Source organism: Prosopis cineraria, unplaced genomic scaffold, assembly GCF_029017545.1.
Source record: "Prosopis cineraria cultivar Desert tree isolate PC_DT_omini unplaced genomic scaffold, ASM2901754v1 PC285, whole genome shotgun sequence".
Lineage (NCBI taxonomy): Eukaryota > Viridiplantae > Streptophyta > Magnoliopsida > Fabales > Fabaceae > Prosopis > Prosopis cineraria.
In genome coordinates this window covers 41,835-57,367 of record NW_026555612.1, presented here as the reverse complement: position 1 = coordinate 57,367, position 15,533 = coordinate 41,835, and the positions used below count along the sequence as shown (strand labels likewise).

The 15,533-nt window shown below is 33.1% G+C and overlaps 1 protein-coding gene across 1 annotated transcript; it reads left to right on the top strand.

Moving 5' to 3' along the window:
* Positions 1-13,563: 13,563 nt before the first annotated feature.
* On the top strand, positions 13,564-15,272 carry LOC129296225 (F-box/kelch-repeat protein At5g26960-like). Its single transcript, XM_054934815.1, has one exon. The coding sequence runs from the start codon at positions 13,658-13,660 to the stop codon at positions 14,921-14,923; it is 1,266 nt and encodes a 421-aa protein (XP_054790790.1). The 5' UTR covers positions 13,564-13,657; the 3' UTR covers positions 14,924-15,272.
* The last annotated feature ends 261 nt before the right edge of the window (positions 15,273-15,533 follow it).

Here is a 15,533-nt window from a genome sequence, read left to right as displayed (position 1 = left end):
AATAGTTTGATTATTATAAAAAATAATTTTTCAAAAGAACATATCTTAACCATAATCTCTCGACTTTTAGATAAGTGATTTTATTGTAAATATCAAGCATATAACATTCAATATATTTTAAGATTTTGTTGCACTGCTTGAACAAAATTTGTTAGTAATAATTCTCATAATTTTTTTCATATCAATATAAAATGAAACTAAAATCAAATGACATCAATGCTTTAAGACTAAGTGTGTAGCATTATCTTATTGAAAATAAGCAGATCATATGACAACTATGCCTTTAAGCTACTGAAATAGTTTGGATTATACATGCATAAAAGATTATATATAAAATTGAAATGAGAATTCTATCTAATGTCTCAAAACTTCTATAATGTGTTAATTTAAAAGGGTCAAAAATATATAATCTCTACATTTTACAAATAAAAAAATAAAAAGTTAGGGGGGGGGTGTAGCCCTTGATAGTCTTCCTACCCTCGCCTTTTCCTTTCATCCATCCCTACTACCAAAGCGGAGGAAAGTAAAGATATTACTTTTGATTTCTAATTAGAGCATCTCACGTTAGAAGAACTTGGGGAGGGTCTTAGCATATAAGCAGTGTGCATCCTACTAAGCTAGCTTTTAGGAAAAGAATAATAGTCTCGTGACAAAGTGATATCAAAGCTAGACCTAAATTTGCCTAGTTGGTAGGCCCTTTCGGTGGCCACCCGTGACAAGGGCATCATGGATGGTCAAGATAGCTATTACATCCCACATCGAAAGCACTTGGGGAGGATTATGGGCATACAATTGGGTGTTATATGTAACATTTCAAAATTTAATTAATTAATTAGAGGGTTTAATTAATTAATTAATTTGTCAAGGAACTTGAAACTACTATCTCCACCTATTTGTCCAAGAGATTAGTTTATAGTTTACGATACTCCAGGGATTTGAGAATAGGAAAAGCCATAGTCCAAGGGTGAGTGTAGTCTTTTAGCCATGTTGCACCTCACAATTGGTGAGTTTGGGCAATCCATTTACAAGGACAAAGCCTTAATTGATTTATAGTCTATAGTTTTAGTCTTGAAGGATATAAGGGAGAATCGATCATGCATTCCTATTCAACTTGTCACATAGTTGATAAATTTGTGGCAAGTTGTAATAGTTGACTCTAGTATTGTTATATGATTGTTATTATTATGGCAATGTGCATTATTATGTTTGATTAGGCTATTGTCACATGGTTAATAGTATTATGACAATGTGTTTGATAAGATGATCCATGGAAAACGAAAATAAGATGAAGTTGATAACTATGATATGTGTTATGTGTGATTAAATGCTTATGAGTTTTCATCTATCATATATGGGATAAGTATGCCTTAGTTACTAAATGGTTATATTCATCTCTCTCTTAATATTTTATAGGCTCTAATTTAGTGCAGATAAGGGAAAGGCTTTGGAGGCTTAGGAATCTTGATATTCGTATAGTAAATCCTCCCATCTAAATTTATTTCATGTAATTAGAAAGATATTGTCAATTAGTAATTGCATTCTTTTTTCATACTTGCACCATGTTATATGTGTGAGTTGATTGTTGTACTTTAGGCCCTGAATTGTTGTATAAGAATTTTGAAAGTTCCAAATAAAGCCAAAATACTATCCAAATATAGAGAAAACTATTATATAGTTGTATTTGAATTTTAGTAATTAATGTAATGCTAAACCTCCCTTGCTATTTTTAGCATTAAAGTGGTTAAGAAGTGAAAATGAGATTTTGTGGTTATTATGGGCATATGGTTAACAAGTAGTCCTAATTTCATTGAGTATGGTTTAGGTATTAATGGTAGCTTTTAGCACATGTGTGGGGTTTTGGACACCCTTGTATTGTAAAAAATGTGAAAAGTTAAAAAAATGCATTTGAGTATCTAACTTCCTTGTGTGAAATAATTTAAAAGTAAAACCAGTGCTATTAATTAGATTTTAAAAAGAGCTTTCTAAATGCACCTAAATTATCTCAATCAGATGTCGAATAGAGAAATAGGGCCATTGAAAGTTGCCCTTGACAGCACAATGCCATCAAATTCTATGCAACACATCATGACGCGCAACATAAAGAAGAACAAGCCACAACACATGTGCACAATGTCATAGAGCATTCCTTTGTCTTTCACTCTTTGATGTTTTTCAACTAGTTTTAAGTCTTTTTGACTCCTACATGGTATCCCCTGCTTCCATATGCAATTACACTTAGTTTTTGACTTAATAAAGTTACATTTGATTTGTTTTACAAAGATTAAACTTAGGATTTCAAGTGTTGAAAGAAATGCTTTTAGATTTCTGAAATACTTTTAAATGGTTAATTTTGGTTGAGTAATCTTTTAGGATTAATTCCCATAATTACCAAAGGTATATGTGGTTAAGTATTGGATTAGTAAGGACAATCTTACAATTAGTTTGAAAGTGAGTGTAGAAACCTTGGTTGGACAGCCCCCCACATTTGGAGAGCGGGTTTAATCTAAATCACATGAACTAGGCTTATATGATTTAATAGCCCATGGATTCAGTCAGATGATATAAGGAGGGATATAAGGCTATTGTATAAATCATAAGTATTAACATATGACAAAATTGTAGTTTATGTGATAATGTGATTGTATATGCTATTGCTTTTCCTTATATGTGATTGCCATACTGTAATATACTTTTAAAATTTTTTTAATTATTGAGATTATTTAATTTCACTCCATTACTTAATGTTTTCCAAGGGACAAGAAGGTTAAAAGAAAGGGAGAGGCATCAATGTGCAAGAACTATAGTTTTCTTTGTATATTCTCTAATTTTACTCTAGTGTAATTGAATTCTAATTTGCCAACTCTAAGACAAATGCATATCTTTGTGTATGTGAGAATTATATTTCATTTGCATGGGAGCTTAAATGTTAACTTAGGCAATTTTAGTGGTTGTTTATTAGATTTCTTATACTAAGTATGTTTAAAGATAGTATACTCCACCAAAATAGTTTAAGTAATTTAGTTAGATATTTCCTAAGTTTATCTATTTATGATCTATCTTTAAATCTTTAGATGTGCGACTTCTTTTATGTTATAATATTGTTGACCTCATTTTTGAATAGGAGGTCAACCATGCAAATGTGCGCACATTATGATTAACTTGAGTTACTTGTATAGGTATGTTGTAGTATTGAATGGAGTACTCATGCATGATTACATTTTTATGTTTTGAGTAAGTATGTTGTAAGGGGAAACACTTGTATTGTGCAAAGAGTTTAATACTCAGGTTGGCACATAGCGTTTCAAGATCCTTGTTTGGCATCGAATTATGAGGAAAATGATCTAATAGCTAGATTTCTTAACTATTTACATGTGGACACTTAGATTATTACAACTAGAGGTTTGAGTGATTAATTACGGGTGTTTTAAGTTAGAGGTTGATTGCTACTATGGCTGTGCTAATAACATAGGCCTCAATGTAGCAACATATACTTGTGGTCATGGCAACCATGTGTTAGTGTTGGTTGCAACGAGGAAGCATCTATGCCTCAAGCCACGATGTAAGAGGCAATGGCTACAACGATGATAATTTGGTAATATTAGCCATAGTAAGGGTGACACCTACCGAGATGAATGGGTTATCATATGATGGCTGTGGCCAATAACTTTCTTAGTGGTTAGGGACGTATCTACCTTTATCATAGAGGGGGCAATTGCCCGCTCTAAGCCAAGAAGATATTACTTAGGATAACCTTAGTTGCCTCCCTAAAAAAATTTCAATTCCCCCCCCACTTCAAAAAAATTCACTTATGTCCTTGTAAAAGTTTACTTATCCTATTATCTAAAATTATGTATAAGTGTCTTTAATAAACTTAAATAGAAATAGTTTTAAAATGGAAAAGCAAAATTTAGGAAAAAAATTCTCTACCATATAAAAGAGGTATATTAATTTTATTCAATGAAAACTAAAATAATGATACTAATAGATATAAAAAAATATTTATATAAAGAGAGTATTTTATGTTATTATAATGTTATGTTTTATGCATTTTTAATATTTAATTTTATTAACTTATATCATTAATAAAATTTAATAGATATTTAAAATTATTTATTTTATAAAATATTAATATTTATTTTAAGTATAAATTATGCCCTAATTCATTAATTTTTTTTGGATCCATCACTGTTGATAGTGGTATGCAAGTCAAGTATAGTTGGCTGTAATGAATGGACTCTCAACCGCGGCGAACTTGTGCATATTTCTTCAAATGCTAGTTTTGTCCTTTTTGCTCAATGAAGGTTTAAATTTCCCATGTTTTCACTTAACCTAAGATTATTTTGATTTTTAAAAAAGTATTTTTATCAAACTTTATTGAAATATGGGACCTCAACTCCTATCTTTTTTTTAGCAATAAATAGTTTTAATAAAATGCCAAGGTCAACCCTAATATTATTAATGTCAGTTTCGACAATTGGGAGTTCATGATAGAGGTCATTACACTACACACTCTATTGAGTTAGCTTTTTGAAAAGAAAGTAATGGCTTTGTAACAATTAGCTATACTAACCAATTTCTAAACAATAAATTATGACCTTCTTGAATAATATATTGGAAGGGGTTTCTCTTTATCTCATCACGTCTGACAACATCATGCACGCCCGCCCGCCTGCCCGGGCGGCCCGCACACACGCACGCACACACGCGCGAGCGCGCGCGTTCAATCTGATTGGTAAAAAAAAATTAACTCTCATTGGTTAATAGATTGTAGGCTAATGTGAGTATGAAAATTTTTCTTGATTCATTAATGAGATTTAATTTATTTTTTAATTTTTCATGTATTTTCAGTCTACTTTTGCAGGATCATTGATTTAAGAGCAGTTCCATTTTTAAATTTTTTTTATCATTAATATTAACTCCATTCGACTATCCTTCTTCATTCATTATACTTTTCCATACCTTTTCAATTTTCCTAATCAATGAGATTTAATTTATTTTTATTTTTCATGTTTTTTTTTTATTTACTATACTCAATATCAATCAACTCTTATCAATTATTATCCATAAACATTATCTGTAAAAAAAAAAAAGAAATAAAAAGAAGCTTAAGTTTCATTTGAGCAATTAATCCTTATCTTGTGGTCTTAGCTCTTTAAACTGTACATGATTTACTATACATTTCATGATGGCAGGATAACGTGGCGACTACTACTTAAGTACTCTAAATAGGCAAAGCTTAAGTGGTAAATGTATATTTTTAGTAGCCCTTTTGTTTTGCACATAAAAAAAGAAAAATAGGAACCAAAAAATACAAAAGAATATAATGCAATTAAAAAAAAGGGATCCTTTTAGATTCTTTCTTATATCCATATTCATGGAAATACAATTTATGTTATAATTCATAAACTAGTATCTAATTTTTTTTTACATAATAAAAAATGAAGAAGTATTTTTATTGGGCCAATATTTTTTAAGCACTCTAAGAACATGTATTTTATAGACAAGTTTTTCACTATATGCTTAAAAAATAAAAACAAAATTTGTACAAATGAAATATTTAAAAAGAAAAATGATTGAATAGAGGAACTCCTATAAAATCTAAAAATGATTGAATAGAGGAACTCCTATAATCTAGCCATCTTAAATGTTGATATCAATGGTATCGATGATATTTATTTCAAATTCTTTAATTCTAACCCATGCAATACACGAAAACTGTTTAATTATATATATATATATATATATATTGTAATAATACATTTTTCTTTGCCCAACTTTTATCTCTATATATTGACATGCCTAATACAAAAGATTAAAAAAAATTTCAACCCTATAAATAACAGGGGAGGGAGTTCTCAGATATGAATTTATCTACAGTATTTAATAACAAATACTTGGACCTTGGTAATTGTTAGGAAAAAAATTAATGAACATAAAAAAAAATATTGGCTTTATAAGACTGAGAAAAATGTCAAAAAAGAAAATAAGAAAGGTAAATGTAAAGTCTTATTTGGTACAAAACATTGAAGGAGTAGAATTGGCAGTTGAGATTGGTTTCAAATAACACCACATTTTTACATTTGATATAGGGTAATGAGAGATTTAATCTCAGTCCCCATCTCATTAGGGTGGAATTGCTCAATACCATTAACTCCCTGCTATTGAAAAATCAATCTCAAAATTGATTATTTTTTGACCAAAATGCCCTTTACCCCTCCTTACAACCATAACGATGATGGTGATGGCAATTCTTCCCATAGCCATACACAAACACAATGGAAATGCTTGAACCAGGAAGAAGAAGAAAAATAATAAAGACATAAGGAAAGAGTTGAGCAAGATGGACAAATGGACGAATGATGTAACATTTTAAACTTTAAAACCCAATTGATTAAAATTAATAAGGATAATTAGTAAGTTAATGTGGTCTATGGCTAGAGAGGTTTAATAAGTGTGTTTGATTATAATTTCAACCTTAATTGCAGGTCCAAAATAAAGTCAGGCCATTCAGGCATCAAAAGTGGAGGAAAATTTGAAGAAAGGTTTTCTGTGCCACATATCGTGGTGTGAGGATTGTCCACCATGACACACATAAGCAAGATCACGAGGAAAAGCCTATTTGTTTAGTGTGCTATGACAGGGGGTTGCATGTACCGTAGTGCACGACCAAATTTCTGCATAAGTCAGTTTGTGTCTACAAGAAAACCAGAATAAGAGAATGGAACAAAATGAAAAGCATGACATTGACTTTGCTAGGGCACAGCATTAGAACCCACTAGAGATATTTTGAAACCTTCTAACACTTAAGATAAGTACATTGTAATTCTCTCTTCCCTTCTCTTTCATTTTTATAAGGACTTAAGTTAGGTTTTGAGTTGAGAGAGTGATTTTTAGTCTATATAAGCTATAGGTCTGAATCTATTAACTAAAATGGATATAACGTGAGTTGTTTAGATTATTTAAATCATATATTAATTATTTAGTGAGTGGTTAGTGGTTTATAGACCATTAATATAACATCTCAAATTTTAATCCCTAGATTAACTAAGCTTAATTATGATAATTGAGTAATTGACATGGTGTGTGTCTAAGGTGGTCTGTTGAATAGTTTTGATTGTCTTTCAACCCTATTGTGGGTCCGGTGAGAAGTTGGGCCATTTAAGCATTGAAAAGAGAAGAAAGACAAGAAAAGAGTGTTTCTGTACCACACGCTATGACGTGGAGCGTGTCTGTCGTGGCGTATAGACACAATGGAAGTAAGAAGGAGACCTTTTTGTGCCATACGTTGCGGCACATTCAACATCCACCATGGCACATAGCCATTTTCTACAAATTAAAGTCACGAACTAAAGTAGAAAAATAGAGAATAAGGAAAAGGAAATGAAGAATCACGAAGAGCTCTATTAGGGTTTATTCTTGGCTAATATTAGGAGTATTTTGGGGCTACTAAACATTAAAGGTAAGTACCCTACCCTCATTTCTTCCTATCTCTTTTACATTTATGAAGTTTATAGTTAGGGTTTGATAGTGTGAGATAATTTTCGGTCCATATGGGTTATAGGTCTAAATCCATGAACTCAAATAGAGTTAATAGGAGTATAATTAAATATTTAAACTTAAGAATAATCAATTTTGAGATTTTTTGTTGTTGAACCCCATTAATATGTGAATTTAACATTAAAGAGGGTTGTTGGAAGAGTGTAATACCATTAATAAAAGTTTAATGGCTCAATAATGTTGTTGGGAACTAAAAGAAGTTAATAAACCTAATAGATAAGCCTAAATGGTGAAATTGATGCTGCTAGAAAAATGGAAAAGTAAAAATGTGAATTGATAGTGTGCTTTTGACAATGTTAATGAATGATAACTTGATTAATTATAGATCAAACTCTTGGACACCAATTTGGCTTGGGACTTTAAGCTTGGGAGCTTAGAATACTGAGAGATAAACCTTTAACCTTTCAAAGGTTTAAAGTAACTGAGGGAACCCTATTTTGGGTAGTTGTATGTTAATTATAATATGATGTGAAATATGTGTTTAACAAGTGAATTTGTGACTTGTGAATTTATGTAACATATCATGAGACTATGTGTTTGTGTAATTGCTTTGATGTGAAGAAAGATATAGAAATGATGGTGAAGTAAACTTTAAAGTGCAAAAGTGATTTCGAACTGAGTGGCAAATTGCAAAGCATTGCAAAATTGAATAGTTGATGGTGAATCTTGACTAAGATGTATGTGTTGAGTTTGAAAGTAGTAAATGTATGTGAAAATGAGTTTTGGTGCTCACTTGAGTAATATACGATCGTGAACCTAATGTGATGATTGTGATAATGAGTAAATGAGCATGTAAATAAAAAGTAAGCATCGTACATGGCATGATTAATAGAAGGGAGTTTACCTAGGGATTAGGAGTAAAGAAAATTCATATGGTATTTTCGCTAATGTATGAGAGTATAGCCATGTCCCATAGTTTATTAAGGAACTAAAACCTGGCTTCTCCACCAATTTATCGAGAAGAATAGCTTAACATATACGACACTCGAGAGATTTGAGAGTGGGGGAAATTATAGTCTGAGAGTGAGTCATATGACCTTTGGCCTAGTCACACCTCACAATTAGTGAGATTGGGTAGTCCAATTACACGGACAAAGCCTTATTCAGTGTTATAACCCATGGTTTTAGTCGAAGGAAATAAGGAGGGTATAAGGTTGGTTGATCATTGCTTATGTAATTATTTAATATGTCACATGTTTGAGTTGTGGTAAGTCATGTTGATATCAAGTCATGGTCACATGTTTGAGTGTTTTATGATAATGTACCTAGCCTTCGTGAGATGAACATGTGTTAACTAGAGTGATAAGTTATGTTATGTGTGCAGGCATGTTTTAATAACTTTGTTTCATACGCATGTGTTTTATTATAATTGATATATAACTGCATAAGGTAGGTTTTATCGTGGTTACTAAATGGTTATACTCATCCCTTCTATTTAACATTTTTTAGGCTCTAACTCTGGTGCTAAGAGGGATAAAACTTTTGAGGCTTAGAAATCTGTGCATTCTTAGTATAGGCCTCTATGTATTGTTATTTTGTGTAATATAATTTCATTGCTAATTATAGGATGCATTTTTTTTTGTTTACGCTTACACTATAAAGTTGTGTTGTTTGAAACGTATGTTGGGCCCTAAGGTATGATTATGATTAATTTTATATGTTTATAAGGTTAAAATACTAGTGCAAGTGTAAAAATGTTATTTTAAATGTGTTATGATTTATTTTGATGTAATGCAATGCAAATTATCTTCCCCTTTTATTTTTAGTATTAAAGGGATTGAGGAGTGATTTTGTGTTATACTGGTAATTGCATGCATATGATGTGTTGTACTAGTCATTTTAGGTTTAATGAACATGATCTGGGTGTTACGAATAGCGTTTGGCACTTGTTATAGGTTTTAGACACCCTTTTATGTGTGAAAGTTGTGAAAAATGATAAAAATATGTTTGGGTGTCCAACTTCTTGATTTGACTTGTTTTGAAAGTAAAGCCCATGCCATTGCTAGTTTACGAAAAGAACATTCTATAGATACCTAGATCGTATCATTCAGACATTGAACGGAGATTTGGAGCATGCCGAAAGTTGCCCGATTTTGCTATCAAATGACAACAGAATTTGCTGTCATAAAACATGCAACACGCCATGGCATGTGGCACAGAGCAACATGCTGCGGTATGCATAAGCCACAGCGCATTGCTCTGTTTTTCAACAAATTTGATGTTTTTCCATCTGTTTTCAATTTTTTTCACTCCTTTAAAGTATCTTATACTTTTGTAACTTATTTTTACTCTGATATAAAAGTTTATAAATGATTTAAACTCATTTTAATTATGAAAACTTGAGATCGCTTGATTTGAAATCAAAACTTAGTAATCTCTATAAAGGTAAATCCCTTAATTATCATGGATTTAAATTGTTATTGGTGTTTGATTAAGTGAGATATTTCAAGTAATATCTAAAATTAGTAATAAATGGTGTTTGATTAAGTGAGATATTTCAATTAATATCTAAAATTAGTCATATATGAATTTGTTGGAAATGTTTGATGACCATTAATGATAGTTTAGTAACTCATTAATAACAATGTGGGTCAATGAAATTTAGTAAATCTATTGGGTATGGGGGGTAGTGAATTTATGATATTGATGGAATGAGTGTGTGTGTGTAGTTAAATGTTGGGAAAATTTCTCAAAGAGGAACATTAATGAATGTTCTTATGATTAGTTGTAGATTAACTCAATTGGAACCATTCAAGCTAATTTGGAAGATTTAGAAGTGGTTATATGGAGGGGTAAACCTTTAACTTCTTAAAGGTTTGAGGTAATTGGGGAAAATATAGTTTGGGTAATTGTGTGTTAATTATTTGTTGAATTTATAGGATTTAAACATGTTTGGTATCTTGAATATTCATTAATGCAAACTTGGCAATGTGTGAAATTGCTTTAAATTGTAGAATACAATGTACATATTTTTACTCATGTAATGAATGAAAAATATGCGATATTTGATATGTAGAGGACTAAGAATGCGTGACATTTGGCATAAGGAGATTAATGGATAAGGTAAATAGTGTGAATGGGATATGATGTGATTAATGGTTGAATTGCATAATATGTGTCATTATGTGCATAGTATGAAGGAAAGGAGTAGATTGGTAAATCCACTTAGCATTGGTAGCTTACTATTAGAAGCGAAAGCTTTCCCTATTACCGACCATTGGAATTAGAAGGTAACCATTATCCTATGATTGATTCGAGACTGTCTCGCTTGTTCTTTAAGGGATTTGAACCTAACTAGTATCTACCGATTCATGAGAAGGCTAGATTAGGGGTACGACACTCTATAGTTGTTAGTATTAAGGAAAATTGAGGTACACAAGTGAGTAGGTTAACCCTAGCTCGGTAGCTCCTTACAAGTGGAAGGCTGTGTTAGTCTGAGTTATGGACGTAGTAACTTAATAGCCATTGATTTCATGTCAGAGGTAATAAGAGGGTATATGGCTGGCATTGTTCATACATTTAGCTTCGGCTACATGATTGTTATTATTGTGGTTCAACATGTTTCAGGGGTGCATGGTTGTTATTTTTATGACCCTACGATGTGTATATTTGTGATATGACATGTGACATGTGTTGCACGTTTGGTCACATTGTTGTTATTGTTGTAGCCATGGCTATTTGTCATATGTGCATGATGATTTAACATATTACCATTTGTATCTATATTTAATTGATATACAACTGTATAGACTAGGTGAACCTTAGTTACTGAATAGTTATACTTACTCCTTATTTTTAATATTTTCAAGGTTTAGCTTATCGAATCTAAATTGGGAAAAATGTGTTGAGGCTTAGAAGTTTGGTGTAAATCCTACTAGTAGTGGACCTCTTAAATTTGTTTTTACGTGTATTTATGTTCTTAATTTTCCAACTAGAATTCATTCTATTATTTTGAGCTACTTGCATTATTGTTATAAAAATCTTATGTATTTTATACTTTGAGTTAGTGAGTTGTGATTATAAACCTTGTATAAGATCGAAATATTTATGCAAGTAGGAAATGTGTATTTTGAATTGTTTTGAAATGAATATTAATGATTTGTGCAAATTTTCCTTCTCTTGTGTTTTATGAATTTAGGGGTTGAGTGGTGGATTTATAATATATGTGTATTTGTATATGTGTGGTGTGTTACATGAGTTTAAAATGGTCTAATGAGTAGGGTCTAAAAGTTAGTACAAGTTTTTGGCACGTTGGTTGGAATTTTGACACCCTAGTTGTAAGCTTTTGTGAAAAATGAGTGAATATGGGTTTGGGGGTCTAACTTTTGATAGAAAATAAATTTGGTTGTGAAACTTATGTCATCAGTTAAAATTAAAAGAAAGCTCTTTGTAAATACCAAAATCACATCAATCAGATGTCAAATGGAGATTTAAGATGCGATGAAAATTCATCCCCTATGCTATCATTTGGACTGCAAAAGTTTGCTGTCAAAAATCATGCAATGCACGGCGGTACATGGCACAGAGACATGCATGTTATGGCGCGGGAGTGCTTAGCCACTACGCATGTGCTGTTTTTCTCTAGTTTTACTGTTTTGAATTTTTGATGCAAATGTTTTGATTTTTCTTGATTCCTAGGCTTCTGTAAACGTTTTAAACTCTGATTTGATTACATTAAAAGCATACAGGAGCATTTTAATGGTTGAAATTTTGGAATCCCATCTATAATTTGTTAAAATTTGTGAATCCCATTTGTTATTTGTGTAAATGCTTTTATCCCATTTATGAAATTGTGAAAACTTGGTAATTTTTATTTGGTTTATACTCTTGATTACTTTGGTTAAGAGTTAATAATGAATAGATAGGAAGATTACAATGTTTATTTAAGGGTAACTTTACTTGTCTAATCCAGTGCTGACAAATGGCATCTCTCGACTCTCATGTCGGTGATCAAAAATAGAGAAGAGAAAGGTCTCACTCCATTGATCTCCATCACTCTATTGATCTACATTGCTGGTGAAGGCCTCACTGCATAGATCTCTATTAATCAATCAATCTACTTTGATTTCCATCAGATAAGCATGATGAAAAATCAAAAGAATAAGAATAAAGAAAAAGAAGGCAAGGAGAAGGAGAACCTTCGTGTGTGGTCAGAGAGAGCAAAAGGAATGGTCTTTTGCACTGTCGTGGTCGTTCTTTGCGGAGAAAAGGAGTGATCGCGAGAGTTAGATGAGCTAGGTTATAGTTTTTTCTTTTTATTATTTTAAAGACATTATAGTTTTTTCATAATTCATATTTAATTATAAAATAAAATCAATGCAAGTATTTCCTACAAATATTATTTCATACCAAATATAATTTTAAAGCCTCATTCTTACTAACCAATTATAATACCAATTCTAATCCCAATAAATTGAGTCCTACCAAATAAGGCTTAAGGGTTATGAAACTGCTAGCTAATGACTCACAAAATACTAGAGTAGGCTTCCCTTGAATTTGCACCTCTATTAAGAAGGTGCATGATTTATATTGTCTAAATTTAATTTTTTTATGTTATATTTTTTAAATAAAAAATTTATGAAATTTTGTAAAAAAATTTAATAAATTTTTTTTACTGATTTAGATAGTTCAAATTTAATATTAATAGTCTATATTTAATATTACAATTTTATAAAAATTATAAAAAATTTAATATTAAACTTGTATTGTCCGGAATATATCTGGATAATCAAATTATAAAATTTTTAAGATTAAATGTAAATTATTCATATTAAATCATAATTGTTGAAACTGTTGAACAAATTTATTAAAGTTTTTTATTATTTTCACAAATTTTTTATTTTAAAAAATATAAAATAAAAACTATTAAACCTAAACCGTCCAAAACATGTACCTTCTCATCGTATGAGGTGCGAAGGAGCCACCTCTTTGAATACCCGTATGCTTGAATGTACCATATCATAACTCACACTCAAAGCCGTTTTGGGTGGTTTTTTTTTTTTTTTTTTTTCAGATAAATTTCGTAGGATATGGGTCTCTCTCTCTCTCTTCAGTTCCTCACAATCTTCTTCGCCACCTGCGACTTCTCTCTCCCTCTCTCATGAGTTCAGAGAGAGAACGCTGCAATTCCCGCCACTTCACATGGATCATGAAAACATGCTTCCCTAATCCTCACCAAACCACCACCATTTGTCCTCAGCCTTACCATCCCACCACCACTCTTCCCATCACCACCACCACCATAACTTCCCTTCCCGACGACGTCGTTTTGGAATGCCTCTGTAGGGTCCCACCATCTTCACTCCCTTCTCTCTCCCTCGTCTGCCGCCGCTGGGCCCGCCTTCTTCACTCTCCACATTTCTCCGATCTCCGTCGCCGCCGCTCCCTTCTTCACCACTCTGTATTCGCCGTCGTTGCCACTGATTCTGGTTTCTGCGCTGCCTCTCTCACCGATGGTGCCTGGAAGATCGCTCTGTTCCACCCTTGTTACGATGCCGTTGCGCTTGATGATTTCCATTTCTTGTTGGCTCATGCGCGATTGGCTTCCATTGGCCCCAGAATATTCGTCATCGGGAGGAATGCGATGGTCAGGTATGATACTTGGACCAGCACTTTAAGTCCTAGACCGGCGATGAATTTTCCTCGGAAAAAATTCGCTTCTGCAGTTGTGTCCGGGAAAATCTATGTCGCCGGTGGTGGTTCAAGGTCCACGGCGGTGGAAGAATATGATCCAGATTCAGATACCTGGAGCGTGGTATCCTACGCGCAGAGGAGACGATATGGTTGTATTGGGGTTTCCGTTGATGGATTATTCTTCATTATCGGTGGACTCAGAATAGGCGCGCCGGGGGAGGGTAACGAATTCTCACGCGCCACCGGTGGGGCTGAGGCGCACGCTGCGTATGCGAGCTCCATGGATTTGTTCGATGTGGAGGCTCGAACCTGGCTCAGAAGCCGAACGGTCCCGGGGGGAGGATGTGTGGTGGCGGCTTGCGCTGCTGCCGGGAACGTGTATGTTTTAACCAGTCACGCTGTGGAGCTATCGTTCTGGAAATTCGACGCTCGTAGAAAAAGCTCCAACCACGGCGGCGGAGGGGGGTTCGGAGACTGGTGCAGAATCAAGAGTCCGCCGTTTCCCGTGCAGGTGAGGGTGGACACGAGGATGAGATTTAGCTGTATAGGATTGGGAGACAAGGTGGTGCTGATCCAAGTGAATGGGTGGTGCGTGGATGAGATGATGAGAAGTGGACGGAGTGTGAGGGAAGGGATGGTTCTGATATATGATTGCGGCAGTGGAGAGTGGAGGAGAGGGGCGGACTTGCCGGATTTGTTCCGACGCGCCGCCTATGTGGGTGTGGAATGCTGAGGAACTGGTATCCCGACCAGCAGACAGTAGAGCATGAGGCCTCCATAGGCCGTATCTGTAGGCAGTGACCAGTGGGTGCGAAGTCCGATTTAGGCATCAAATTCATTTGGGGACCAAAGAAAATCTTGCTGAAAGATCATTTCTCTGCAATTGATCCCGAATTTTCTTTAAAAAAATAAAAATATTTTTTTAATGAATCAATGTCAGTATGTCACTTTGGATTCTAGAATTCTTTGATCTTTGTAATCTTTACTGATGTACAATGTATTTTTTTTTTAGGATACTTTCTGATGCACTCTATTGTTTGCATTGGTATTTTGAATTAAAAAAATAAAAGTTAGTTTCTACACTTCTTTGTAGCGTGTACAGAATAGTTCATATGGTCTTGTATTATTGGTTAGGATTAGGAATACTGAACGATGAAATGTGGAAAATAGAATCTAGTTAACATTATTTTTATTTTTTAAACAGTTGATTCATGAATAATTTAACACAATTTGGGAATTGGGATGATGGTAATGTTGAATATATGGAAAATAGTTTTATCAGTAACTTAGGGAGGGGGCCTAAGTTATAATAAGTTCAAGTCACAATGATTGATATTGACTAA